General features: G+C 42.1%; 1 protein-coding gene and 1 pseudogene across 11 annotated transcripts in view; one reads left to right on the top strand and one right to left on the bottom strand.

Annotated features, from left to right (window-relative positions):
* The window catches only part of NEO1 (neogenin 1), a 124,883-nt gene that overhangs the window by 66,483 nt on the left and 33,395 nt on the right, over positions 1 to 25,005 (top strand). For 7 of the 11 annotated variants that reach the window (XM_067471420.1, XM_067471418.1, XM_067471410.1 and 4 more), the window contains exons 8-15: positions 3,258 to 3,477; positions 6,024 to 6,178; positions 7,128 to 7,276; positions 8,829 to 8,967; positions 19,328 to 19,377; positions 19,971 to 20,115; positions 22,470 to 22,580; positions 23,968 to 24,162. In XM_067471420.1, the coding sequence (XP_067327521.1) occupies positions 3,258 to 3,477; positions 6,024 to 6,178; positions 7,128 to 7,276; positions 8,829 to 8,967; positions 19,328 to 19,377; positions 19,971 to 20,115; positions 22,470 to 22,580; positions 23,968 to 24,162 (1,164 nt within the window). The remainder of the gene's footprint in view (positions 1 to 3,257; positions 3,478 to 6,023; positions 6,179 to 7,127; positions 7,277 to 8,828; positions 8,968 to 19,327; positions 19,378 to 19,970; positions 20,116 to 22,469; positions 22,581 to 23,967; positions 24,163 to 25,005) is intronic. The other 4 variants (XM_067471419.1, XM_067471413.1, XM_067471417.1 and 1 more) reach the window with 1 other exon arrangement.
* On the bottom strand, positions 7,666 to 8,123 carry LOC132762683 (large ribosomal subunit protein eL22 pseudogene; annotated as a pseudogene).

The raw sequence follows: 25,005 nt of genomic DNA, 5'->3' as shown, positions 1-25,005 counted from the left end.
ATTTGGTGGGCATTGACCTTGAGTTTTGGAGTTGTAGTTCACCTACATTGAGAGAGCATTGTGCACTCAATCAATGATGGAACTGGACCCAACTTGGCACGAATATCCAAATTTGAACAGTGGTGGAATTTGGGGAAAATAGACCTTGATCTTTGGGAGTTGTAGTTACTGGGATTTATAGTTCACCTACAATCAAAGAGCATTCTGAGCCCCACCAGTGATTGAATTGGGCCAAACTTGGCACACAGAATCCCCATGACCAACAGAAAATACTGTTTTCTGGTGGTCTTTGGCAACCCCTCTGACAACCCCTCATGACCCTCCCAGGGGTCCTGACCCCCAGGTTGAGAAGCACTGCTCTATGAGATAGTCATTAAAAAACAATAGTAAAGTGTGATGCAGAATGTCCCACAAAAATGATGTTTTTGCAGTTGTCCATGTTTTTATGATAGAACCAATTAAGAAATTACATTCATAACCCAGGAACAAAAATTGTGTTACATAGTGTTATCGGATATTGATATATTTTGTATTTCCATCCATCCTATATGTTTATCAAATTTTGCTAACAAATTGTATGCTAATTTTTGATCAGTGTAGATCTGATTGAAAGTATTAATGAGGAGAATTCCCATTGAATCTTGAAGTATTTATTATACGCTAACATCCCTCAAGAATTTTAAGTATTCTTCATATTTCTCCAAAATATTGATAGTCAAGGCACTGTTTTCTGTGCTAAACGGATACACGTATTTTCCTTAGATCCCTCAGAACAAACATAATATTTTGAAAATTATCTTCCACCAGTAGAAAAAATGATTTACAGCACATGAATATTTGCTGAAGTCCTGATTCAAACCACTTTTGCATTAAACATGAAGTGTGTGCATTACCGTCTTGGTGCATAAGATGTTTATGCATGCCCCATGGTATTTTGCTACTGTTTTGTCTAGTATGCATTCTGTTTGCAAGACAAGCCCCGGGCGAGAATTTCTTCCTCTTGACAATTTGTAGACTAGATGTGGGAATTAAATACGCCATGCCTGGGCAGCAGTGTGTTTGTTTTGTATGATAGTAGGAGTGAGAACTGTGTAGCGGAGAGACTCAATATATGATATATGAGAATATTTATGATGTTCTCTTTGGGTTCCTTCACTTTTTTATTCTGAAACTTTGCATTGTTCAAATTGGGGAGGCAGCTTTTTGAGACTCTTAGTAAGTCAATCCAATGTTTTTAAGTTTTGGAAGGAGATGCTTATTTTGATGGAGGGCATTTTCTTCCATGACCTGTATAAAACCAGAAAAGAATTCTCATAGTAATGCAGGAGCAACTTCAATGATGGTGTTTACTCCGTCTGAATTAAAAACTATAATGTAATCTGATTTGATAACCAAATGAACAGTAGATACAAAAAAATAGATAGCTTTGCTTTTATATGCAAAGCTTATTGGTGTTTTGGTGTTTCTAGGTGCATCTATACTGTAGATTTAATGCAGTTAGACACTACCTCAACAGCCATGGCTGAAAGCTGTGAATTTATGAGAGCTTTAGTTTTACAACATCTATAGCAGGGGTCCTCGAACTTTTTAAACAGAGGGCCAGGTCTTATAATTTGAAAAAAAAAATGAATGAATTCCTGTGCACATGGCACATACCTTATTTGTAGTTCAAAAACCACTTAAAAACAATGCAATAACTAAAATGAAGAACAATTTAAACAAATATAAACTTTAGTATTTCAATGGGAAGTGTGGGCCTGCTTGTGCCTGATGAGATAGGATTGTTGTTGTTGTTGTTGTTGTTGTTGTGTGCTTACAAGTAGTTTCAGAGTAAGGTTGACCCTGAGCGAGGGCCGGGTAAATGACCTTGGAGGGCCGCATCTGGCCCCTGGGCCATAGTTTGAGGACCCCTGGTCTATAGCCTTCTGTATCAAATATTGCAGGTGCCTCATTAAACTGCTTTTACTTACTTACTTAGGCGATCCCTCGTAGCTCGAGGATGATGGTCCTCCAAGTGTAGCGTTTTAGCATTGGGTCTGTGGGTAGCTGTGGAGCCCTATTCTTGATTCACATGTTCTCCTGCAGTGGGGACATCTGTTTCTAGGTGGAAGGCGGTTCTGGTCAGGGTTGACTTGATGTTCCTTCCTCTTGGCATGGTTTTCCCTTTTGCCCTCATTTGTGCCTCTTAAAATTCTGCAGCACTGCTGGTCACAGCTGACCTCCAGTTAGAGCACTCAAGGGCTAGGGCTTCCCAGTTCTCAGTGTCTATGCCACAGTTTTTAAAGTTAGGTTTAAGCCCATCTTTAAATTTCTTTTCCTGTCCACCAGCATTATGTTTTCTGTTCTTGAGTTGAGAGTATAATAACTGCTTTGAGAGATTGTGATCGGGCATTTGTACAACGTGGCGAGTCCAGTGTTGAGCATCACTTCAATGCTGGTGGTCTTTGCTTCTTCCAGCGTACTGTCACTTGTCTGCCTGTCTTCCCAAGAGATTTGCAAGAGTTTTTGGAGGCAATGCTGATGGAATCATTCCAGGAGTTCAGTGTGACATTTGTAGACAGTCCACGTTTCCCAGGCGTATAGCAGGGTTTGGAGGACAATAGCTTTATAAACAAACACCGTTGTATCTTTACGGATGTCACGGTCCTCAAACACTCCCTGCTTCTCATTAAACTACAACTCTCAAGATTACATAGCATTGAATGATGACAATTCAAGTGGTGTCAAATTGCATTAAATTGCAATTCAAGTGGCATGAGTAAGCTTCTTATTTCCTGAGATAGAAGTGTGAATGTGTATACATGCGTGTGTTGCAAACTTCTGCTTTAGCTTTGTAAATGAAAGTGGAATGTCTTATTCAAATGCTTTTGTATGATACTGTTATCAATTCAGGGTTAACTTTCTAATAAGTTCACTATTGAAGTTTGATTACCAGCAACAGATGTTTCCATTGTGAGATGATTTGTTACCTTCAGTTTTTACCAGTCCCTTTCCTACACCCTTTCATTATGAATGGAATTTTTTTTATTGCTTGCCCTATATTGATGTTTCCTTTGGTATTTCCCATTAGTTTTCGATAGTTACCTTTTTTGCCCGCATGCCAACTTTCAGTTTTAATGGCCTTTTTTGTGTGCTCATTTTGTTTTGTTTCCCATCGTGGTTTTGTTTATTTCTGTTTTGGTTTTCTTTCTGTTTTTTCTCTTTAAAATCGCCGTGGTGTTTGCCCTTCATGTCCCCCAATGTTTGCACATGACAAGATGTTGCCATCCCAACATTACCTCCCACATCACTGACCAGTGCCACTACTGACCATCTAGCACCAGCGACAACGGGACCCCTGCCTTCTGCCCCTCGGGACGTGGTGGCTTCCCTTGTCTCTACCCGCTTCATCAAGCTGACCTGGAGGGCTCCCGCGTCCGACCCACATGGAGATAATCTCACCTACTCCGTGTTCTACACCAAGGAAGCAATAAACAGGTTCATAATCTATCCATATATACAAAAGTCAAAGTATGAATGTTGGTTGGTTTGTTCCAGAAAGACTCCTATATGGCTTGGAGGATCTGGACCAGACTTGGCACAAAGTCTCTTCATGGCACAACTTAAGTTTAAGTTTAATTCCAATTTAAAAATTACGTTTAAAATTAATTCCAAGTTAAAATATTGGAATTAAAAACTACTTCTTTCAAGCATGGAAACAAAGGGAAAGAAAGGGAACAAAACAGATTGGCTATAGATAGGTGAAGTGGCCCTCTTGTCATGTGACTGGGAAAGAAAGGAAGTGAAGTAGATTGGCTGGGAAGGAAGGAGGGAAGGAAGGAAAGGCAGGAAGGAAGGAAGAGAAAGAAAATGAGAAAAGGGAGGGTAGGTAGGAAGGGAAAGGAAAGGGGGAAAGAATGTAAGAATGAAGGGAAGAGAAAGGAAGGGAGAAGGAAGGGGGAAGAAGGAGAGGGAGAGAAGGAAGGAAGAGAAAGGAAAGGAAAGGAAAGGAAAGAAGAAGGGGCAGGTTATGTGGGAAAGCAAAGGAAGAATGAAAGAAGGGGAGAAGGTATATGAAGGAAGTAGAGGAAGGAATGAAAGGGCCTGCTGTTACCAGAGCATTCCCATGGAGACATGGTTAGGTAGACTTTCTCAGAACTGGAGAAGGGAAAAACCAGGCAAGCAGTGGCTCCATTGAGTGGCATCCTTATAAGCTTTAGCGTTGTAGGAAAATTTGGAGGTATGGGGTTTCAAATGTGTGCAAAAGATAAGGTTGTTACAGCTAATTATTCACAGTGAACTGTGTGGGGAAAGAAGGAAATAAGAGAACCTTTTGGCTAAGAATTCTTGTAAGAATGTTTTTGATGCTGTATAATACCTTTTTTTGAGAATAGACACATCTAAAGACAGTTTAACCATAATAATATCTAATCTTCAGCAGAAGAGGAGTGAGAAGCAGAACTAAGATGCATGCTGTCATTATTCTAATATGCTTTTGTCATTGAACGCTAATACATTTATTGTTTATATGCAAATTAAAAATAGGGTTCTTCGTCATGGTCTCTGTGAAATACGCACCTGTGGTAGTGTCTGGCATCTGCGCAGTTGAGCCAAAACCATTCTAGAAAGCTCTTGCAGCCCCGCCCACTCTCCCCAAAAGATATGGCCAGAGAGGAAGAGTTGTAGCCTCAGTTCCTTCTGTCCGGTTGTAGCCTCAGTTCCTTTTGTCCGTGAAAGCAGCAGCTTTGGAATCTTGCTATGCTATTGCTATCGAACTAATGGATTGCCTAACGACTGCTCTCTTGTCACCTCAACACATCGGTTCACTGGTAATGACTCGGAATATCTCACAACTCTTCGCCTATGCACCAGGATTGTGGTGCAACTGGCTGGGAGTCAGCTGCATTAAGATCACTATTGACTGAAAGGTCATGAGTTCGAAGCCAGCCCAGGTCGGAGTGAGCTTCTGACCAATTTGTGTAGCTTGCTGTCGACCTTTGCAGCCCAAAAGACAGTTGCATCTGTCATGTAGGAAGTTTAGGTATCACGTATGCGGAGAGGCTAATTTAACTAATTTACAATGCCATAAAAATCTCAAGCATTCTTTGAAAGCGGTGAAGCATCCATTTGTGACACTGGTGGCTAGAATACCTTCATGAAAAAGCTGGAAAGTTAGTTGGAAAGTTAGGTACCCTCTGTGTGTCTGTCTATATATGTTGTGTATCTATTATGCTTGGGTAACCACGGAAAAATTTGGTTCTAAATTCGTTTTGTTTTTAGGGGGCCCTTGCGTTGCGTTTTTTTTTAAGAATTCCGAAATTTTCCTTTTAAAATTTTCGAAATATACGAAATTTCGTAAAATTACGAATCGATTGGTTAATGGCGGACGCGGTTGCGCAATATGCTAAAAAAACCTCCAAATGGGACAGGGGGAACTTCTGAAGCTTCCCTCTCCCTCTGTTGTTGACTGTTGGTGTGATAAAACAAACAACAACTATAAAACTTGCACCAGACATGCGAAAATAATTACGAAATAATTTTGAAATAATTACGAAATAAATTGAAAAAATTGTTTCGAATCTAATTTACTCCTCACACTATTCCTGCATGGCTCAATATTGGATCGTAAGCTAATTTAAATTCGAATTAATAACGAATTACGAAATTAGCGAACGAAACCGCCCAAGCCTAGTATCTATGGCATTGAATGTTTGCCATGTATATGTACATTGTAATCCACCCTGAGTCCCCTGTGAGGTGAGAAGGGTGGAATAGAAATACTGTAAATAAATAAATGAATAAATATGACTGAGTATACCTGCTACAGTCATGCCAGCATGCCCACTACTACTGGGAAAGGTGGGTAGGGCTCCAGCCCTATAACTTCAAGAGTTTTCTAGAAGGGTTCCAGCTCAGCTGCGCAGACGCAGAAAACTACTTCGAGTACGAATTTCACAGATGACCACTCAAAGAAACATTTTTACAGGTAAGCAGCCATTCATTCTCTTATGTTTACATTTTTATCACCTGTTTTTTTTAAATAGAGAGCGCATTGAAAACACAAGTCATCCTGGGGAAATGCAAGTGACAATTCAAAACCTAATGCCAGAGACAGTGTATGTTTTTAGAGTGATAGCTCAGAACAGACACGGAGCTGGAGAAAGTTCAGTGCCATTGAAAGTGGCAACACAGCCTGAGGGTAAGCGTTGCAGATTCCTAACCTATTTGCTAATAATAAAAAACATGGTTTTCACAGAATACATTGCTGGTTGTATTCTCACCCTTTTTACCATTTATGCATGGTTCCGATCATATTTGTACTACTTATGTCTGCTGCTGTCTTTGCAATGGTGATGATATTATATGATTTGAAGATGATGCAGCCAAAATGTCTTATTGAATCAAGTAGTCTAACTGACATTATTTAGTCATCCCATGAAATTGATTAAATGGAGTTTATTTTGGAGTGAACCATGCCCTAAGTGTGTTAAAAACATAATTTGTTGTGCTAATCTCTCATTGATACAAAAAAGGAAAACACAACAATTTAAAAATATCTTTGGATGACAGTGGCAGTGCTAAAATGCTTACATAATCTCATTGCATCTTGAGATTAAACATGACACACATTTGTATCTGGGAGTGTGTAGTTTGATTTAAGACAGAAAAGGAAATGATCAGACACAGAACATAGACAAACATTTATTTGAAAGATTGGTAATTTAAATTATTTAAGATGACCACAAAATTAGAGGCATCTACTTGGCTATAAAAGTTGTTTACATTGTTATAAAAGTTGTACAAATTGATAAACATCAGCACATTCTTAGTCATGAAAGTCTGTTCATTTGTTGTCTTCTTTCCACCTCCTCTTCCCACACTTTCTTCTCCTTGGAATGGCCCTTGACTATATGTCAAAATCCATAATCTTGTCTTCAAAACCTGTCCTCTGCTTATACATGTGGCCAGCTAATACACTTGTATATATGGTTTATCTACAGTTAAGCATATTCAATTCTGTTTATAATTTCAGGAAAAAGTGGCTAAAGAGCCTTTTCTTTCAGAGATTTACAAATGCATATAAGCAATATAACATATTGTTAATTTGTTGTTGATTTTGTAATATATCTTTCTTTTATTCACTTCAGTTCAGCTTCCTGGCCCAGCTCCCAACATTCGGGCATACCCGAATTCCCCCACATCCGTCACTGTCAGTTGGGAAACACCTTTATCAGGAAACGGTGAAATACAGAACTACAAGCTGTACTACATGGAGAAGGGGACAGACAGTGAACAGGTGTGGTCCACAAATTCCTAAGTTTATATTAGCAAGTGCATTGAGATTTTCATAAACCATGATGTATGGCATTGCTCTTCTTACCGAGTTTGTGTTCGTTTTGTTGTATATAGCATCATAAGGCTAGCATCAGCCTTTTTGATTGAAAAGGGAAAGCTGTAGCTCAGTTAAAGCATCTAGTGCTTTATACCAGCTATAGGTGTCAACCAGAATTGAGCTAAAGAGAACTCCAGCTCCCAGAAGCCCAGGCCAGCTTGTACAATGGTCAGGAATTCTGGGAGCTGAAGTCCAAAACACCTGGAAGGCCACAGGATGTGGTGGCCTGGCTTAAAGCAATAGTTTCGAATTTTGGGTTTTTTTTTTTTTTTGCAATTGTTATTGTCGCATTTTATTGAAGGAAAATGTACAAAATCTCCCTAGATTCTTTTGTTTTTTTGGGGATACGCTGCTCAATATTCCTCCTCCTCCTTTTCCTCATCCTGATTTATCTGGAAGTAGCGCAATTCATAGCTCTCCTTGTTGTTGGCCACCATGCACAGCCAGTCGCGCAGGTTGTTCTTCTTGATCAGGTACTTGGTCAGGTACTTTTGGAGAAGGGTACCTTGCACATGACAGTGATCTTGCTCTTGCTCCTCTTGATGGTCACTACGCCCCCGCCCAGGTTCCCGGCTTTCCCATTGACTTTGATGTGCTCCTGAAACAACTGTTCAGAGTTGGCGGCATCCATGATACCGTCCTTGACGGGCTGCGTGCAGTCCAGGGAAAACTTCAAGACTTGCTTCTTCTTGCTGCCTTTTGTCGCCAGCTGCTTTGCGGGCGCCATGGCGGCAGAAGCAGGGAAGAGAGAAAGGAAGGGCAACAGTGCGCAGGTGCGGGATATAAAGCAATAGTTTCCATCTGTGTGTTCCCAGATCTTGTTGAATTACAATTCATAACATTATTGACTTTTAACTAGGTTGCAAATGCTTCTGGGAATTGAATTCTAATAGCAGCCAAGGACCAAAGATTGGTTACCAATCACTTAGATATTGGTCCTACTGTCTCCATTGTGTGTGAGAGAAGGAGAGTCTTCAAAACAAGTGGTTGCTATAACTGTGCTTCTCCAAGCGGTCATCTATGTTGACACAACCCACCCTCCTTCCCATCTTTCTGTTAGACTTAAAACAAGTCCCTCTGATGTTCTCTAACGGGCACCTTTAAAGAGATGGGAAGAGTTAGCACTAAAAATCTTCTCAATGCACGTCTTTGTGCAAATGCAACATTGATGACCACATGGAAAGCCAACGTTGCAAGTAAGCAACCTACTTTTTGATATCCCGCTGTGTTAATTAAGTAGAGATAGAGTCAGGCTCAGTTTTCAAAGTTGATACAGAATGGGAAAAAAACTGGTTTAGTCACATTCGTTTTAGATTTTAGAACATATTTGGGTCATTATTTCTGAGCGCATGAGTTCTGGAATGTATTCCAGCTAGGATGCCTGCTGTTTGTTTACAGAAATCAACTGAAGCAGTGTTTTATACGGCTGCACAATTTACTTCTGTTTGAAATGCAGGACATTGACATTGGAGGTCTTTCCTATACCATCACTGGCCTAAAAAAGTACACAGAATATAGTTTCCGAGTTGTGGCATACAATAAACATGGCCCAGGTGTTTCTACGCAAGATGTGGTTATCCGAACACTGTCAGATGGTAAGTGCATTCTAGCTAAAAAATTGTACAATTTCCCCATTCGCTTTGTTTTAAAGAGAGCTCATATCTATATATTTAAATGTATATCTCAGAGCAGTATAACTTTCTTTTGCAGAGTAATAGCTTTTATATCTTCGACTTCCTTCGTTGCTTCTCTGCTACTTCTTAGTTCTCCTTAAAGTTGAGAAAAATATGATCTAATGCAACTAGTTGAACATTCTGTTTCTCTGAAAGGTGTGAATCTGTGGGCACAGGCAACTTATCACATTCGCTATATTTAGACCATTCAACTTGATTGATTGCGGTGCAACAGCCCAGACAACTATGTATGTGATCTTAAAGCAGATAAACAGCACCTATCCCAAGTTTGTTCTGCATCCCAGAAGGATGCTGTTAATCACTAAAATGTGTGTCTAGTTTAACAAATAGGACTTCGCAAAAGATAAAGCTGAGCTTCAGCCAAGGTAGCAGATTAGAACAATCTGACAATAGAATTGCAGTTTGGTATTATTTATTTATTATTATTTATTTAATGCATTTCTACCCGCCCTTCTCCCCCCCCCCCCCCCCCGAAGGGGGACTCGGGGCGGCCTCACACAAGCATCATGATGCTATCAGTATATAAACAATCAAAACTTGCATTTAAAACATTAAAAATAATTAAAAACACATTATACGATTCATTAAACAATAAATTAAACATAGTAGTTAGAGGCTGGATAAAATTGTCCCATTAATGGAATATGTTACTTGACCTATGTCTTTTGTGGGAAAGATTTTCTCTTAATATGAGTAGTTGCCTAATGCTGTCATCAAGTATATATTTATTAGAATTATTTATTATTATTATTTCCAACATTTCTACCCCATCGTTCTCAACCCCAGAAGGCAGATTCAGGGTGGCTTACAATGGCCGCAGTTTTGCTCCCCGTTCCAGAGACTGGGAGCAAAAACACATTACAAACAACATTGTTCAAAAGATAAAACATTAAAATAAAATACATTTAAACCATTATTATTCATTCTATAATCGAATCCACATCTAATTTAGCAACCGACGACTTAGTCCAAAGTCTGTCATTGTCAGAATTCACATATAGTGATTACTGCCAACCTACTGTCCGGAAGCCTGGTCCCAAAACCATGTTTTGAGCTTCTTCCTAAAAGAAAGGAGGGATGGAGCCGACCTAATTTTGCTAGGGAGAGCAGTCCACAGGCAGGGGGCCACCACCAAGAAGGCTCTGTCCCTTGTCCCCACCAAGCGCACTTGCAAAGATGGCTGGATCGAGAACAGGGCCTCCCCAGATAATCTTAGATTTCAAGGTGGGACGTTGAGAGAGATGTGTTTTAGATCTCTAATACATTACTGCATTACACCTTTTTCTGCTTTAAGAACAAGTTTAATTAATGTTGGCTTTCAGGTTTCCCATAGTTTCCTTTCCATTCGCAATCTTATGGCCGTATCTCGTGGTCTCATGGCACCTCAAGTCTGAGCAATTTGGAACAAGCTTTCATGAATTCCAGCCCTCTTCATCAGATACCCACAACTGTTTATGTACAAAACTTCGGCACAAGAAAATTAATCTTTTAGATGATACATGATTCTCGGTTGCTGTGATTATTAACTACTAAATTATGAATACGAAAACGATTATATTAGCCTTTTATGAAGCATCGTGCACTGAATATTTAAAGCAGTTGCAGAATAAGAAACACATTCAGCGTGTTAAAGTATTCACAAAATCTCTTTCTCCTTTCTCCTATTGCTGCCAGTATTAAAAAAAACCCTCTAAAATCAGGACAGTAAATTTATTTATTTATTTACAACATTTATATGCCACCCTTCTCACGCTGAAGGGGACTCAGAGCGGCTTACAAGATATATATACATACAATATATTATGTTATTAGCATAGTACAATGTCAATGTTAAATATTACTTTATTGTACTATAACATTATATTGTAATATTATTAGTAAGATTACATGTAATATAAATATATAATTATAATATCATTATTATTAGTATTATATTGCATTACATTATCTATATCTATATCTGTATCTATATCTATCTATATATATAATAAAAGTCAAAACTTGTATGCGGAGGGCAAAAGTGTGGCGGTGTATGTGCTCGCTTTCTGATTGGCTGCCACTGTGGTCTCTGATTGGCCAGCCTGAAAGTTCAAAGATTCCGATTGGCTGGGCAGCCGTGCTATTTGCATATGGTCACTGATTGGCCAGCTTCAAGAGGAGCCCCTGGTGGAGAAAAGAGTTTATGACAGAAACGGAGTCATGAGAAGGAAATTTGCATATGGTCTCTGATTGGCCAACCTCAAATCCAACATTCCGAGATGAGAAAGAGAGGAAAGGAAAGGCCGGGGGCTGGGTCAGAACACTACCAATACAGACCGAAATAGGCACACAGAGCCCCCATCACCCACTCTACATCCTACTGCAGCTTGGTGGAGTATGAACCATGGATGATGGGACTTGCAGTACCACCACTCACATTCTGAGACCGCTGTTAACCTTATCCAATCACTGATCAGGACCAAACTTTGCACATAGACCTCTAATGACCCACTTTACGTCCTGGTGTGGTTTGGCCGGGGATGGACCGTGGATTATGAGACTTGCAGTACCATTGCTTCAGACCACTGCAACCCTCATCCAATTACCAATAAATACCAAACTTGGCACACTGAGTCTCCATGACGCTCTCTACATCCAGGTGCAGTTTGAAGGAGGATGCACCATGGACGATGGGACTTGCAATACCTGCACTCCCTTCCGAAGACCATTACATCTGCCAACGATGATGGATGAGGACCACAATTTACACAGAGACCCAGCATGACCCACTCTACATCCTGGTGTGGTTTGGAAGAATTTAACAATGGATGATGGGACTTGCAGTCACTTCACTCACTTCCTGAGACCACTGAGACCCTCGCCAATGACTCATCAAGACTAGACTTGGCACATGGAGCTTCAATGACCCACTCAACATCCTGGAGCAGTTTGGAGGACGACAGACCATGGATGATGGGACTTCAAGTACCTACACTACCCAAGACTGCTGCAAAACTCATCTAATGACCAATCAAAACCAAAGTTGGCACACAGAGCCCCCATGATCCACTCTACATCCTGCTGCAGTTTGAAAGGGGATGGACTTTGCATGATGGGACTTGCAGTACCTTCACTCACTTACTGACACCACTGACACCTTCATCTAATGACTGATAAAGACCAAACTTGGCACACAGAGCCCCCATGACCCACTCTATATTCTGCTGCTGTTTGTAGGAGGATGGCCCATGGATGAGTACCTTCACTCACTTCCTGAAAATAATGCAACCAAGCTAGTATATAATAAAGAAGAGTGTTTGTATCGGACAGAGGAATTGTGGAGGGCGGAGGGCGGACGGTGTATGTGCCAGCGTTCTGATTGGCCAGCCAGAAAGTTCCAACATTCCGATTGGCTGGGCAGCGGTGCTATTTGCATATGGTCTCTAATTGGCCAGCTTCAAGAGGAGCCCCTGGTGGAGAAGAGGGTTCATGGCAGAAACGGGGCATGACAGAAGGAAATTTGCATATGGTCTCTGATTGGCCAGCCTCAAATCCAACATTCCGAGATGAGAAAGAGAGGAAAGGAAAGGCCAAAGGGGGCTGAGTCAGAACACTCCCAATACAGACCGAAATAGGCACACAGAGCCCCCATCACCCACTCTACATCCTACTGCAGTTTGGAGGAGTATGAACCATGGATGATGGGACTTGCAGTACCACCACTCACATTCTGATACCGCTGTTAACCTTATCCAATGACTGATCAGGACCAAACTTCGCGCATAGACCTCTCATGACCCACTTTACGTCCTGGTGTGGTTTGGCCGGGGATGGACCGTGGATTATGGGACTTGCAGTACCATTGCTGAATTCTTCAGACCACTGCAACCCTCATCCAATTACCAATAAATACCAAACTTGGCACACTGAGTCTCCATGACGCACTCTACATCCAGGTGCAGTTTGAAGGAGGATGCACCATGGACGATGGGACTTGCAATAGCTGGACTCCCTTCCTAAGACCATTACTACTGCCAACGATGATGGATCAGGACCACAATTTACACAGAGAGCCTGCATAACTCACTCTACATCCTGGTGTGGTTTGGAAGAATTTGACAATGGATGATGGGACTTGCAGTCACTTCACTCACTTCCTGAGACCACTGAGACCCTCGCCAATGACTCATCAAGACTAAACTTGGCACAAGGAGCTCCAATGACCCACTCTACATCCTGGTGTGGTTTGGAGGAGGACAGATCATGGATGATGGGACTTCAAGTACCTCCACTCCCCAAGACTGCTGCAAAACTCATCTAATGACCAATCAAGACCAAAGTTGGCACACAGAGCCCCCATGACCCACTCTACAGCCTGCTGCAGTTTTGGAGGAGGGTTGACCATGGATGATGGAACTTCCAGTACCTTCACTCACATTCTGAGACCTCTGCAAACCTCATCCAATGACGGATCAAGACCAAACTTGGCACATAGACCTCTCATGACCCACTTTACGTCCTGGTGTTGTTTGGAAAAAATTGGAGATGGATGATGGGACTTGAAGTACCTTTGCTCACTTCTTGAGACCACTGAGACCCTCGCCAATGACTAATCAAGACTAAACTTGGCACATGGAGCTCCAATGACCCACTCTACATCCTGGTGCAGTTTGGAGGAGGACAGACCATGGATGATGGGACTTTAAGTACCTCCACTCCCTTCCGAAGATTGCTACAACCCTCTTCTAATGACCAATCAAGACCAAACTTGGCACACAGAGCCCCCATGATCCACTCTACATCCTGCTGCAATTTGAAAGAGGATGGACTTTGGATGATGGGACTTGCAGTACCTTCACTCACTTACTGACACCACTGCCACCCTCATCTAATGACTGATAAAGACCAAACTTGGCACACAGAGCCTCCATGACCCACTCTATATCCTGCTGCTGTTTGTAGGAGGATGGGCCATGGATGATGGGACTTCAAGTACCTTCACTCACTTCCTGAAAATAATGCAGCCGTTATCCAAAGACCAATAAAGACCAAACTTGGCATACAGAACCGCCATTACCACTTTCTCTAATAACCCGGGCAACGCCGGGTCCCCAAGCTAGTATATAATAAAGAAGAGTGTTTGTTTGTATAGGACAGAGGAATTGTGGAGGGCGGAAGTGTATGTGGCAGCGTTCTGATTGGCTGCCGCTGTGGTGCTATTTGCATATGGTCTCTGATTGGCCAGCTTCAATAGGAGCCCCTGGTGGAGAAGAGGGTTCATGGCAGAAACGGGGCATGACAGAAGGAAATTTGCATATGGTCTCTGATTGGCCAGCCTCAAATCCAACATTCCGAGATGAGAAAGAGAGGAAAGGAAAGGCTGGGGGCTGGGTCAGAACACTCCCAATACAGACCGAAATAGGCAGACAGAGCCCCCATCACCCACTCTACATCCTACTGCAGTTTGGAGGAGGATGAACTATGGATGATGGGACTTGCGGTACCATCACTCACATTCTGAGACCGCTGTTAACCTCATCCAATGACTGATCAGGACCAAACTTCGCACATAGACCTCTCATGACCCACTGTACGTCCTGGTGTGGTTTGGCCGGGGATGGACTGTGGATTATGGGACTTGCAGTACCATTGCTCAGTTCTTCAGACCACTGCAACCCTCATCCAATTACCAAAAAATACCAAACTTGGCACACTGAGTCTCCATGACGCACTCTACATCCAGGTGCAGTTTGAAGGAGGATGCACCATGGACGATGGGACTTGCAATACCTGGACTCCCTTCCTAAGACCATTACAACTGCCAACGATGATGGATCAGGACCACAATTTACACAGAGAGCCTGCATAACTCACTCTACATCCTGCTGCAGTTTGGAAGAATTTGACAATGGATGATGGGACTTGCAGTCACTTCACTCACTTCCTGAGACCACTGAGACCCTCGCCAATGACTCATCAAGACTAAACTTGGCACATGGAGCTACAATGACCCACTCTACATCCTGGAGCAGTTTGGAGGACGACAGACCATGGATGATGGGACCTCAAGTACCTCCACTACCCAAGACTGCTGCAAAACTCATCTAATGACCAATCAAGACCAACGTTGGCACACAGAGCCCCCATGACCCACTCTACATCCTGCTGCAGTTTTGGAGAAGGGTGGACCAGGGATGATGGAACTTCCAATACCTTCACTCACATTCTGAGACCTCTGCAAACCTCATCCAATGACGGATCAAGACCAAACTTGGCACATAGACCTCTCATGACCCACTTTACGACCTGGTGTTGTTTGGAAAAATTTGGAGATGGATGATGGGACTTGCAGTACCTTTGCTCACTTCCTGAGACCACTGAGACCCTCGCCAATGACTAATCAAGACTAAACTTGGCACATGGAGCTCCAATGACCCACTCTACATCCTGGTGCAGTTTGGAGGAGGACAGACCATGGATGATGGGACTTCAAGTACCTCCACTCCCTTCCAAAGATTGCTGCAACACTCTTCTAATGACCAATCAAGACCACACTTGGCACACAGAGCCCCCATGATCCACTCTACATCCTGCTGCAGTTTGAAAGGGGATGGACTTTGCATGATGGGACTTGCAGTACCTTCACTCACTTACTGACACCACTGCCACCCTCATCTAATAACTGATAAAGACCAAACTTGGCACACAGAGCCCCCATGACCCACTCTATATCCTGCTGCTGTTTGTAGGAGGATGGCCCATGGATGATGGGACTTTGAAGTACTTTCACTCACTTCCTGAAAATAATGCTGCCATTATCCAAAGTCCAATAAAGACCAAACTTGGCATACAGAACCGCCATTACCCACTTTCTCTAATAACCCGGGCAACGCCGGGTCCCCAAGCTAGTATATAATAAAGAAGAGTGTTTGTTTGTATAGGACAGAGGAATTGTGGAGGGCGGTGTATGTGCCAGCGTTCTGATTGGCTGCCGCTGTGGTGCTATTTGCATATGGTCTCTGATTGGGCAGCTTCAATAGGAGCCCCTGGTGGAGAAGAGGGTTCATGGCAGAAACGGTGCATGACAGAAGGAAATTTGCATATGGTCTCTGATTGGCCAGCCTCAAATCCAACATTCCGAGATGAAAAAGAGAGGAAAGGAAAGGCCAAAGGGGGCTGGGTCAGAACACTCCCAATACAGACCGAAATAGGCACACAGAGCCCCCATCACCCACTCGACATCCTACTGCAGTTTGGAGGAGTATGAACCATGGATTATGGGACTTGCAGTACCATTGCTTAATTCTTCATACCACTGCAACGCTCATCCAATTACCGATAAAGACCAAACTTGGCACACAGAGTCCCCATGACCCACTCTACATCCTGGTGCACTTTTGAGGAGGACAGACCATGGATGATAGGACTTGAAGTACCTCCACTCTCTTCCCAAGACGGCTGCAACCCTCATCTAATGTCTGATCAATATCAAACTTGGCACACAGAGCCCCCATGACCCACTCTGCATCCTGCTGCAGTTTGAAGGAGGATCGACTTTGGATGATGGGACTTGCAGTACCATCACTCACATTCTGAGACCGCTGTTAACCTCATCCAATGTCTGATCAGGACCAAACTTGGCACATAGACCTCTCATGACCCACTTTACATCCTGGTGTGTGTTTGGCTGGGGATAGACCATGGATTATGGGACTTGCAGTACTTTTGCGCAATTCCTGAGACCACAGCAACGCTCATCCAATTACCGATAAAGACCAAACTTGGCACACTGAGTCTCCATGACGCACTCTACATCCAGGTGCAGTTTGAAGGAGGATGCACCATGGACGATGGGACTTGCAATACCTGCACTCCCTTCCTAAGACCATTACAACTGCCAACAATGATGGATCAGGAACACAATTTACACAGAGACCCAGCATGACCCACTCTACATCCTGGTGCGGTTTGGAAGAATTTGACAATGGATGATGGGACTTGCAGTCACTTCACTCACTTCCTGAGACGACTGAGACCCTCGCCAATGACTAATCAAGACTAAACTTGGCACATGAAGCTCCAATGACCCACTCTACATCCTGGTGCAGTTTGGAGGAGGACAGACCATGGATGATGGGACTTCAAGTACCTCCATTCCCTGCCAAAGATTGCTGCAACCCTCTTCTAATGACCAATCAAGACCAAACTTGGCACATAGAGCCCCCATGATCCACTCTACATTCTGCTGCTCTTTGAAAGAGGATGGACTTTGGATAATGGGACTTGCAGTACCTTCACTCACTTACTGACACCACTGTCACCCTCATCTAATGACTGATAAAGACCAAACTTGGCACACAGAGCCCCCATGACCCACTCTATATCCTGCTGCTGTTTGTAGGAGGATGGCCCATGGATGATGGGACTTCAGGTACCTTCACTCACTTCCTGAAAATAATGCAGCCATTATCCAAAGACCAATAAAGTCCAAACTTGGCATACAGAACCGCCATTACCCACTTTCTCTAATAACCCGGGCAACGCCGGGTCCCCAAGCTAGTAATATTATAAATATTACATGTATATACAATATATTACATTACGTTATATTATTAGCATAGCACAGGAGATAAGGTGGAACTGTCCACTGCCCCCCCCCAATTTATTTATTTATTTATTTATTTATAGTATTTATATTACTATAAATACAATGTACCTATACATGGCAAACCTTCAATGCCATAACACACAACATATATAGACAGACACTCAGAGGCTATTAACTTTCCAACTTCTGGCCACCAGGGGAGCTGTCGCTTCCTCATACTTTGCATACTTCCTGGAGATTTTTTATGGCCTCGTAAATCAGTTAATTTAGCCTCCCCACAAAGTGGTACCTAATTTTCCTACTTGACAGATACAACTGTCTTTCGGGTTGCAAAGGTCGACAACAATCTACACAATTTTGGTCGGGAGCTCACTCCAACCCGGGCTGGCTTCAAACTCATGACATTTTGGTCAGAAGTGATCTTAATGCAGCTGACTCCCATCCAGTCCGGTTCACTCTGGAGCAACACTCAAAAAGCAGGGGAATTCCAGACAATAGTCAATCAGGGTCAGCTAATACCTCTCAACAAAGAATCCCCCCAGGCACAATCAGCCAGGCCTTCAAGCTACAAGGCCATTAAATGCTAATTAAGGTGGCCAATTGCAACATTCACACTTGCCTCCAACAGACAAGAGTTCTTTCTCCCACCCTGGACATTCCACACATATATATTCTCCACTTGCCTAGTTTCCAACAGACCTCACAAACTCTGAGGATGCCTGCCATAGATGTGGGTGAAACATCAGGATAGAATGCTTCTAGAACATGGCCTGTTCTGGAACAGCTGTACCAGGAGCTCCAATTTTGTTTGGTTTACATTGAATGTTTGTTTGTAGTCCTAAGTTTCAGGGACTCTGCAGATAGGTGGCTTCTTTTGGCTGCAGTCATAGGGCAAGCCACCTGTCAATTATCATTGGGTTCCCTAGTTCTGCCCCCCCCCTTTTGGGCTTTGGAGGGAAGGGAGACATTTTTCAGTTAGTCTCAGCCAGGTTAGCCAATGTATAGGATGTGTGTAACTTCCCCTGTACAAAGGCTTCAACCTTTAAGGATCTCCAGGGAAAAAACACCAGGGAAGCATTCCCACAGCATTAAGCAATCCAGGGGAGAACAGCTTTAAGAACTCCAGGAAAACAGCCTTAAAGACTAAAGAACTCCAGCTGGAGAACATCCACTGCCTTGCTGGTAGGTCCACTCGGCGTCCGAGAAGCAGTTCGGCCCGGTAGCGGAGCACGCATCAGCGAGGGTTGGATTTTAGTCAGCCTGGGAGTAGTTAAAAAGGGGAATTTTCCTTTAAAGAAAACGTTATTGAAGATAGTGCCTGTTCCCTGTGGACAAGATTGAGAGAACCAATACTTTACCAAGAAAGCCTTGTGGTTCCTGTTTGATTTCATTAAGAAAAGTCTTTGTTGTATTTCTCAAGCCATCTGAAGATTCTTTTGTAGAGGAAGCCCCTGAGAACTTTTCCTTGGGCCCCGCTGGGCAAAGGTTAGACATCCTATTTTAAAGCCAACCAGATACAGGCCCAGTGGCGACAGTACATGGCCATACAGCCCGGAAAACTCACAGCCAGTGATTCCGGCCATGAAAGCCTTTGACATCATGAAGTTAGTGATGCTTCCTCTTTATTATTTTTCAAAGCCTAACTTTTGAATGTCTTCTTTTTTATGTTCCTAGTTCCTAGTGCTGCACCTCAGAATTTAACCCTGGAAGTGCAAAACTCTAAGGTAAGATGCTGCAAATGTATAACTGTAGACATACATGAATGTTAAAAGTAACTGTCCTTTGTCAAAATCAGAATGACACTTGTTTTTGTTGTTTTGTGTATATTTGCTGATGTTTTGCTTGCTACCTTTTTGCTAATTTTGGATAGAATTTGTTATGTTTCAGACTGGAGGAGGTCTTGACTGGTGCCTTGCTTTCTAGCCTGTGCAATTGCCTAAACTTTTATTTGCCACAAGATCATTTGGAATTGGAAGTGCTAATGTTTCTGAATGTCATGCAAGAATTATTTAGTATGGAAGTGGAATAACATTTAGATTTCTCCTGTAATAGCACTTGCCAATGTCCGTGGTTTACTGTGCAGTTTCATTGATGTGCTTGTATAAAAATTAATATACTGTTCTCTGCTATCTAAACTGCAGAGCTTCTTCAATATATATCATTGTAATGCCTGAAATGCTGTGCAAGTTTACCCACAATATTTTAGATTACGTGCAAATTATTTCTTGAGCCTGCGTAATGGAGATTGATGAAGCATGGGAATTAGCATGGTTTAATAGGAAGAACATGATTTATAATGTAATTTAACTTCCCACAGAGCATTCTGATGCATTGGCAGCCCCCGCCTGCAGGAACGCACAACGGGCAAATTACGGGATATAAAATCCGCTATCGAAAAGTGACTCGCAAAAGTGACGTGACAGAGAGCATTGTGGGGACACAACTTTCCCAGCTAATTGAAGGTGAGCGGGTTGGAGTCTTCTGTCTGAAGGCAGTGTGGTCTAATTAGAGGTTCTTTTCCCTGGTAGTCATTAGTATTTAGTATGCATGCCCTACAATATGGATGAAAAAAGAGAGCTGCTGGTAAGGTGCACTGAATTGTAATCTTTTCAGCCCAACTATTATATCAATCATTTTTCAGAGCCGGGATAAAAATATGTGATATGGTTAAGTAAGTAGCTTTATACATTAGAACAGTGTTTCTCAATCTGGGGGTCAGGACCCTTGGGGGTCATGAGGGGGTGTCAGAGGAGTCACCAAAGATGACCAGAAAACACAGTATTTTCTGTTGGTCATAGGGGTTCTGTGTGGAAAGTTTGGCCCAATTCTCTTGTTAGTGGGGTTCAGAACGTTCTTTGATTGTAGGTGAGCTATAAATCCCAGCAACTGCAACTCCCAAATGTCAAGGTTCACATTTAGGCATATTGATTATTCATGCCAAGTTTAGTCCAGATTCATTGTGGTTTGATTCCACAGTGCTCTCTGGATATAGGTAAACTACAACTCCAATACCCAAGGTGCCACTAAACCCTTCCAGTAGTTTCTTTTGGTCATGGGAGTTCTGTGTGCCAAGTTTGGTTCAATTCCATCATTGGTAGGGTTCAGAATGCTCTTTGATTGTAGGTGAACTATAAATCCCAGCAACTACAACTCCAAAATGTCATGGTCTATTTCCCCCAAACTCCACCAGTGTTCACACTTGGGCATATTGAATATTCTTGCCAAGTTTGATCCAGATCCATCATTGTTTGAGTGCACAGTGCTCTCTGGATGTAGGTGAACTACAATTCCAAAACTCAATGCCCATCAAAGCCTTCCAGTATTTTCTGTTGGTCATGGGAATTCTGTGTGCCAAGTTTGGTTCAGTTCCATCATTGGTGTAGTTCAGAATGCTCTTTGATTGCAGGTGAACTATAAATCCCACAACTACAACTCCCAAATATCAAAACCAATGCGCCTGCAACCCCACCAGTATTAAAATTTGAGTGTATTGGGTATTTGTGCCAAATTTGGTCCAGTGAATGAAAATATATCCTCATATCAGATATTTAGATGTTGATTCATAACAGTAGCAAAAATAAGTTATTTATTTATTTAAAACAGTTATATTCTGCCCTTTTCAACCCAAAGCGCAGCATACATTCAATGCCAGGACACAAATTCATAAACACATATATAAACATTAAAAACATTTATCTCAGTATTAAAATACACCATTTAAAGCCATCCTAGTCATCCACATCAAATCTATTTGGCCTGGTCATCTTTCCTATTGCTGCTTTATTGCCTTGTCCTGAAAGCTTGGTCCCACAGCCAAGTTTTTACCATCCTTCTAAAGGACAGGAGAGAGGGGGCTGACCTGATCTCACCAGGAAGGGAGTTCCATAGCCGGGGAGCAATCACAGAGAAGGCCCTGTCTCTCGTCCTCACCAATTGTGCCTGTGACAATGGTGGGACCGAAAGCAGGGCCTCCCCGGAGGATCTTAATCTCATAGGGAGAGATGTGTTCGGACAGGTAATTTATGAAGTAGCAATGAAAATAATGTTATGGTTGGGAGTCACCACAACATGAGTAACTGTATTAAGGGGTCATGGCATTAGAAAGGTTGAGAACCACTGCATAAGAGTCCCGCTTATCCAACCTTCGCTCATCCAACATTCTGTATTATCCGAGGCAGTCTGCCTCCTGCCCGGATCCACAACTGTTTCAATACATTGCAATGTTTTGATCTTGGAGGGTCTTTTGGGGTTCAGGGTGGGTTGGGCTATTTTAGTTTGGGTCTGGGTTCTGGATCTGGATAGGCCTGTGGACTAGAAAGCACAAGGATTTGGGTTTATGTATAATCCAACTTTGTTAAGCAAATCAATAAGATCTTGCACTATGGGACTTTTACCAACATGGATAGAGACACTTTACCATCACGAGAAAAAACATCCCCCCCCCCTCATCTGCCTCCCCAAGGACCTCATGCCACAGTTTATACACCCCATGAAGACCTGGGTTGCATTCCTGTGCCGGTCCTTTTCAGGATCTTGATTAATGACTTAGATGAAAGGTTAGAAGGCACGCTCATCAAGTTTGCAGATGACACCAAATTGGGAGGGAGAGCCAATACTTCAGAAGACAGGAGCAGAATTCAAAACAATTTTTCATCCAAATTACATTCTAGAAAAAACATTTATATATAAGATATTAGAGTTTTTCTCCTTACAAGTGATTAACTGCAGAGATGGAGTTATTGGCGTTTTAATTGGAAACAGTACCTCCCTAGTCATTGGTGAGAAGTGTTATTTTTAAAATCTATCTTTATTTCAGGTCTGGAGCGAGGTACGGAATATAGTTTTCGCGTCGCTGCCTTAACGGTCAATGGCACAGGAACATCTACTGATTGGATATCAGCGGAAACTTTTGAAAGTGACCTTGATGGTATGGGAACTCCACAAATATATGTGCATTTTGGACCTGAAGACATAGAGAGAAAATAGCAGTTTCTTAGAACCCTTTTGTCAAAAAATGAAAAATTGTTTTAGGCATATATGAATCAGGATGTTTCCTTGTAATTGAGGAAGAGATATTGCAACCTGCTTCTACTTGGTTATCTAATTGCAGCAGAATGTAAGTGAGAATGAATGCCAAGTAGATACTTGAACATAAGTTACGATTCACACTGCTTTCAGTGAGACAGTAGGATCAGGTGAAAGTCACCCTACATATATCATTGGAGAGCCAAGGAGCTGTTACAGCAACGCAATCACTAAGGGTTTTACTAACATCTTCAGGTAGCTGGATCTATGTCCGTGATGGTGAATCTATGACACGTGTGTCAGCACTGACACACATGGCTATTTTTGATGACACGCAGACACATGCGGCCACATACAGAGAAATACACCTTATAAGAGCCAATCTATTTCCATCTTTAAATTTGTAAAAGGCTCTACAAATTTAACATCTGCATGTTTGAGCATTGTTCACTCCATAACTCAGCATGGATTATACATTTTTCTTATTTAAACTTTAAATATTGCAAAATTATGGTTTTTTTCTCAAAGTGACACTCCACCCAAGTTATGCTCAGGTTTTTGGCAAATTTTGACACACCAAGCTCAAAAGGTTGCCCATCACTGATCTATGTGGTTGCTTTATATCATCATAATGTACACATTCACTACAGTATTGTTATTGAATGTGATCTATTAGTGTTTAAACAGCATCTTACTAGTAGTTGAGAACCACTAAGGCAGTGCTTCTCAACCTGGGGTCCCCAGATGTTTTTGGCCTACAACTCCCAGAAATCCTAACAGCTGGTAAATTGGCTGAGATTTCTGGGAGTTGTAGGCCTAAAACATCTGGGGACCCCAGGTTGAGAACCACTGCTCTAAGGGGCTTCTTCCCACCTTTCCAAACATTCAGGTTTGCCTTGAAAAGACTGAAATGTCAACATTCAGGGCAGCTTTTGCTCGCATTAGTAATAAGTTTTCTCTGTGAGCGTATCTAAATAATAGAACCAATACAGCAATGCAACAACTTAACAGTAAGATGCTACAAATTGTATGGACCACATTTTTGGACTGAGTTGGGGCAGTCCAAAGCAGTTAAACTTGGTGAACTTTTTAAAATGTATATTTGTTATAATTTCATGTAATTGTGTATTTTATTGGTGTTTTTATATTATCGGAAGTCGCCCTGAGTCCCTCTTCGGAGGTCGAGAATAGGACGGGATGCAAATGTTCCAATAAATAAATAAATAAATAATGTCATATTTCTTAAATCAGATTATTTAATTCACTTCTTCTATCTCTCCTTCTAATAGAATCAATAGTTCCAGAAGTTCCAAGTTCCCTCCATGTCCGGCCACTCGTCACAAGTATTGTTGTGAGCTGGACTCCACCGGAAAACCAAAATATTGTGGTCAGAGGGTATGCGATTGGGTATGGTGTAGGCAGCCCTCATGCCCAGACCATCAAGGTGGACTACAAGCAGCGATACTACACCATAGAGAACTTGGGTAAGGAACAAAACAGTAATAGTTATGGCTACCCATGGGTAATTTTCTAAATACAGTATAGAAGCAGTATCGACTTTTATGTGTTAGGCTTTGAGTCTCTTTCGGGAGAGATAAAGCCTGGCCTCAGTGGTGCGTGCATTGGCTATTGCAGCACACTCTATGTATCCCAGGGCATGAATTCAGATCAAGCGGGGAAACCTGGATCCATATGCGAGCCCCCACCAGTATGCGTCTCCAGATAACCAGAGAAGGCTCCTCTCAGGTGCAGTCCCAGCCCTCTGGAACTCCCTCCTTGAAGAACTAAGGGCTGCTCAATCTTTGCTCAGCTTTAGGAAGGGGGATCAAGACTTTCTTATTTAACAAGGCCTTTAATTGAGCCATGGCATGAATGAGGGGATTTTTGCCTGGAATGGAGGAGGGATAAATGGGGGAGGAGCTTATGGTTTTATTGAAATGTGAGATTTTATTGATTGTTGTTTATCATGGTTTTATCTATTTTGTTCTCCTGATGGAAGGACTTTAATGTTTGTATCCTGTTTCCTGTTTATAAGCAGCTTTGGGTCTGCGCAGTGGAGAAAGGCAGTATAGAAATATCCTAAATAAATATAATAATAATAATAATAATGAATTAATAAGGCAATTCAAAAGTGATAAGACTAGCCAACTCTGATTAAACCATTAATCTAACCTTCTTCAATGTCATCCTTCCAATAATAATGGAGCAAAATAATAATAATAATAATAATAATAATAATAATAATAATAATACAGCCAGCATAGTGATCTTATTTGCTGTGTACTAATCTTGTTACATTTCAAATAATAATAGAGTAAAATGATGAA

Source organism: Anolis sagrei, chromosome 9, assembly GCF_037176765.1.
Source record: "Anolis sagrei isolate rAnoSag1 chromosome 9, rAnoSag1.mat, whole genome shotgun sequence".
NCBI classification, from domain to species: domain Eukaryota; kingdom Metazoa; phylum Chordata; class Lepidosauria; order Squamata; family Dactyloidae; genus Anolis; species Anolis sagrei.
Note: the sequence above shows the minus strand (reverse complement) of the source record. Positions and strands in the feature narration are given on the sequence as shown.